General features: G+C 44.4%; 2 protein-coding genes across 2 annotated transcripts in view; both read left to right on the forward strand.

Annotated features, from left to right (window-relative positions):
* Positions 1-4,738, forward strand: part of TXNDC12 (thioredoxin domain containing 12) — a 24,300-nt gene that overhangs the window by 10,726 nt on the left and 8,836 nt on the right. The gene's annotated exons all lie outside the window — the stretch shown is intronic.
* Positions 999-2,607, forward strand: KTI12 (KTI12 chromatin associated homolog). Its single transcript, XM_003799925.3, has one exon. The coding sequence runs from the start codon at positions 1,010-1,012 to the stop codon at positions 2,060-2,062; it is 1,053 nt and encodes a 350-aa protein (XP_003799973.1). The 5' UTR covers positions 999-1,009; the 3' UTR covers positions 2,063-2,607.

Consider the following 4,738-nt stretch of genomic DNA (forward strand, 5'->3'; position numbering starts at 1 on the left):
GGCTATTTTTTGTTGCAGTTGTCATTGTTGTTTGGCAGGCTGGGGCTGGGCTTGAACCCTCAAGCCTCGGTGTATGTGGCCAGCACTGTAACCATTGTACTATGGGCACTGAGCCACACGTACGCTATTGTACTTAGAAAAATTAAGTGCTTGGTATCCCCAGGACAGATTCTATAGTTTCACAGCCCTGGGTCTCAAAACTTACATTGTTCAGATTTAGCAAATAAAAAACGCGCAGTTCAATGAATTTTAAATAAACAATAGACATTTTTAAATATGTCTGTGCAACATTTGGGACATATTTATACTAAAAAAAAAATTGTTTTGTTGTTGGCAACCCTATCCAGGGGAAAAGTTCCTTTTAATCTTTCATGTTGTAAGTCAAAGACTATTCCCAGATAAAGGCTTCAATGTTTTCTCTGGGCGGTTTGTTTTTCTCGTCTCTTCTTATATAACCGCACCTACATCTAATCAGAGCATTTATTACTCTGTAGTGTAGGTGCCTGATTCTTTCCATTCAGACTTTTGATCTCCTGCAGGAAAACTTTTGTGTTTATCTCTGAATTCCCAACCATGGAGATGTCGAAAGACTCAAAAGGTTACTGAATAAATATTTACTGAGAGCCAGTAGGTTTAGGAGGAGGAGGAATGTAGAGGTAGTCTTTATGAATTGCCTTCTGTAAGTTAAATACAGTGCTGCTTGTTATACGGTATTTAACGCTCATTAAGGCTTCGACACCGCATAGTCCTGTGCCGCAGAGAGAACACAGTCTCCTGAGGCCTGTAATCATTTGGCACGAATAACGGGCACCATTTCAGTCTTAGCATCTCTTTTTCTGAAATGCTGGACCCGGGCCTAGGTGGCCTAGAAATCCTGTTTCCATAGAAACAAAGACTTTCTGTAGCTGCGAACGCAGGCAGGAAGTGTACTTTGCCCTTCCGGGTTGCGCCGGCGTCGCGGGCGACCCGGAAGTGGCTGCGCAGGCGCGCCGGGCCGCTGCCGGGGAGGATGCCGCTCGTGGTGGTCTGCGGCCTGCCGGACAGCGGCAGGAGCCGGCGCGCCGAGGAGCTGCGCGAGGCGCTGGCGGCCGAGGGCCGCGCCGTGTGCGTGGTGAGCGACGCGGCGGTGCTGGGCGCGGAGGACGCGAGCGTGTACGGCGATTCTGGCCGTGAGAAGGCGTTGCGCGGGTCCCTGCGAGCCGCGGTGGAGCGGCGGCTGAGTCGCCAAGACGTGGTGATCCTGGACTCTCTTAACTACATCAAGGGCTTCCGCTACGAGCTGTACTGCCTGGCCCGGGCGGCGCGCACCCCGCTGTGCCTGGTGTACTGCGTGCGGCCCTGCGGTCCGAGCGGCGGACTGCAGGCGGCGGGCGGGGAGGAGAACCGCGGCCGGGACGGCAGTGTGAGTTGGCGGCCGCGCTCTGAGGAGGGCGGGAGACCTCAGGCGGCAGGCGCTCCCAGGGAACTGCGCACAGCCGACTCTATAGTAAACGGGAGAGCCCAGGCCGAAGGACGGAAGGAACTGGAGCCAGAGGAAGTCGGCGCAAGAGATTCTTCACCTCCGCAGTCCGAAAAATCTTCAAAGCCTCTGCCTACTAGTGCCTTTTACCCCCCGGAACTTCTGGAGGCCTTAACGCTGCGCTTTGAGGCTCCCGACTCTCGAAACCGCTGGGACCGGCCTTTGTTCACCTTGGTTGGCTTAGAGGAGCCTTTGCCTCTGGCGGAGATCCGGACTGCCTTGTTTGAGAACAGGGCCCCTCCACCGCATCAGTCTACGCAGTCCCAGCCCCTCGCTTCTGGCAACTTTCTGCACCAATTGGACCAGGTCACCAGCCAGGTGTTGGCCGGCCTGATGGAAGCGCAGAAGAACGCCGTTCCTGGGGACTTGCTCACGCTTCCTGGCACCACGGAGCACTTGCGGTTTACCCGGCACTTGACCATGGCAGAACTGAGTCGCCTCCGTCGCCAGTTTATTTCCTATACTAAAATGCATCCTAACAATGAGAACTTGCCTCAGCTAGCCAATATGTTTCTTCAGTATCTGAGCCAGAGCCTGCACTAACAAGAGTAAGGGGGAAGCGATGGCCCCTGACTTTCACTGCGTTGTATTTATCTGGGAAGAAAAGTCTGAAGGTCTGCAGATAACAGTACTGTACTAGATCCATTGTGACTGATTCACTCAAACTTTCCTGACTGCCTCTGTGCTAGGCCTTGAGGTTACTCCATAAGTTGTGACTGGAGAGAACGGAGAGATTGGAGTATCCCTGACAAATAGTTTCAGAGGCCAGAACTCAGGAGAAGACAGCTTGATTAGATTGGATTCTACTGGGGATATCACACACCATTGTTTTCCCCTATCACAGCTGTGGGAGAGCAGACTGGATGGATGAGAATTGCTTTAAAACAATTGTCAACAGCACAGGGCACAGTTCCTCATCTGTACCTGCCCTTTTTTCATACTAAGCATTTTTGAATACCATGCTTTTGGTTGGTCACTATGAGACAGTTCACAGATTCAATGGTTTCTGTCCTTGGGAGGTGTTGATTTTGTGTGGAACTGGAAGCATAACCACCAAATTATTTTCTCTATTAAAATCTTTTAAAGTAGATTGTCTACTGGAATCTCTTTCACTTAATGTAACTTAATGTTCTCCATGTAACTTACTTAGTGAGATATTTTAAATACATATGTCATTGTTATATCTTAGAAATAGTATTTTGGTAGTGCTCCGTGAGAGATCAGCATAAATTTGGGACTAACCCAGAATAGTTATATTATGACAACTGCCATAATTGTTGTCCCAAATTGTGTGTTGTAAGGCAGATAACACCAAGTTTGTCTTTTGTTCTTTTACTGATTTCTTTGAACAAATGGTAGGTACTTAACCAGTGCCTGTGATTTTCAAAAATTGGATACAGTCTTTGCTCTTGAGAAATACAGATAAGTAAACAGATGATCATAGGATGAAAAGGGCTAGTGGTCAAAGGAGGATGACAAAATCTTTGGGAGCCCAGAGGAGAGAAAGACTAACTATGTTCTGAGAAATGTGGTTTTGGAAAAGTTTTGAAAGGGGTTTTAACATTTGACCATCACTCTAGAATAGTGATCTGCAAAGGGCCAAACAATAAATATTTTTCAGGTGTTTTGGGGAATAGGTTCTCTTACTACTTACAATAAATAAACAGATGAGCATGAATGTGTTTTAATTAAAACCATGGACACTAAAATGTGAATTACATTTAATTTTAACATGTCACTAAGGACTCTATAGATTTGCTTTTCAACCACTGAGAACTGTAAAAATGTGCTTTAAGAAGAGCTGAAAAAATATTTGTTTATCATGGGTCCTCAGAAGCAGATAGTGGTTTGAATTTGTCTCTCAGACCATGTTTTGTTGATTCCTGCCCTAGAAAGATAAATAGAGGAGTTTGCCAGCAAAGAAAGAGGAAGCAAGAGTTTAAAATGTGCGTATTCTGAAACTGCTTGGAGTTATTTAAAGGTGAGGTAGATAGGCTGCCTTGATAGATAGTATATTCTTTGTTCATCTGATAATCTCGACCCACCTTTTGTTTCAGATAAAAGAGGATTCTCATGTGATATGGAGGAGTAGACAACCTCCTAGGAGGTTGGAAAAAGGCTTTTCCTTTTTTCACTTTCTTTTCTTTTCTTTTCTTTCTTTTTTTTTTTTTTTGCAGTTTTTGGCCGGAGCTGCCATATGGGGTCCGCTATTTCTTTGAGCCACAGGCGCCACCCCCATTTTTCACTTTCTGATTGAATCTATTAATAGTTGATTATTGGTTGAGTTGGTTTAAATACAGGGACTCTGGATTGCCATTGTAAGTTGAAGTCAGAACATTGGTTAGCTAGTAAGTGGCAGAACATAGAATTTACATGACCGGATATTTAATCTCTTAGGAATCTGTTCTCATTTCCATTCTGAGACATTAATAGTATCTTCCTTAGGGTTAGTTTGAGGATTTAATGCATGTAAAGCACAGCACAATGTCACATAATAAACATGCAGTACATTTTGGCTATTGTGGTTACCTAGATCCTAGTATCCACCTGAACTCGCCCTGCTCATTTGATTTACAAGCTTTGATAACTATTGGAGACACAAATCCATCCCAGATATGAGGTAGGCCTAAGGGGAGGTAGCTAAATAAATGAGTTAATTTACGTATATTTAGAATAGTGCCTGGCTAGGCACTACATGATACATGCATATGTAAGTGTTTGCTAGCAATAATACATGTATATGTCAGGTATAGGAAGTATAGAAACAGTAAAGAGTTCTTTTCCATAGGAAGCTCCAAGTCCAGTGGAGGGAGGTGGAGAAATAATAGATACACATCAGTATGTTAAATGCAGTAATCACTATCATACAGCATATCTTGTTACGGTGATAGGGGGTTGTATGATGGAGAAAGCCAGTGGCTGAGAGTTCTCCTACTAGTTGTCATTTGAGCCTTGACAGTTAGGAGTTTTATCTGGCCAGTCTGGTTCAGGTAGATTATATTGTTCATTTAAAAAACAACAAAAACACTTTCTTCCCTTGATTATAAAGATTATATTTAATTGTAGAAAAATTGGAAAATACAGAAGTATAGGAAAACATCTACAGTACCATTATCCATAGGTAACTATTATGTTTTGGTAAATTTCCTTCTATCCTCTTTTCTTTATACATGTTTATATAATTAAAAGCAGACTATATCTGCCTGAGCAAGACCAAGA

Source organism: Otolemur garnettii, unplaced genomic scaffold (assembly GCF_000181295.1).
Source record: "Otolemur garnettii isolate 467f Iridium unplaced genomic scaffold, OtoGar3 scaffold00159, whole genome shotgun sequence".
Lineage (NCBI taxonomy): Eukaryota > Metazoa > Chordata > Mammalia > Primates > Galagidae > Otolemur > Otolemur garnettii.

Coding starts and splice junctions, on each gene's coding strand:
- KTI12 (XM_003799925.3), top strand. CDS start 1,010: ATGCCGCTCGTGGTGGTCTGCGGCCTGCCGGACAGCGGCAGGAGCCGG.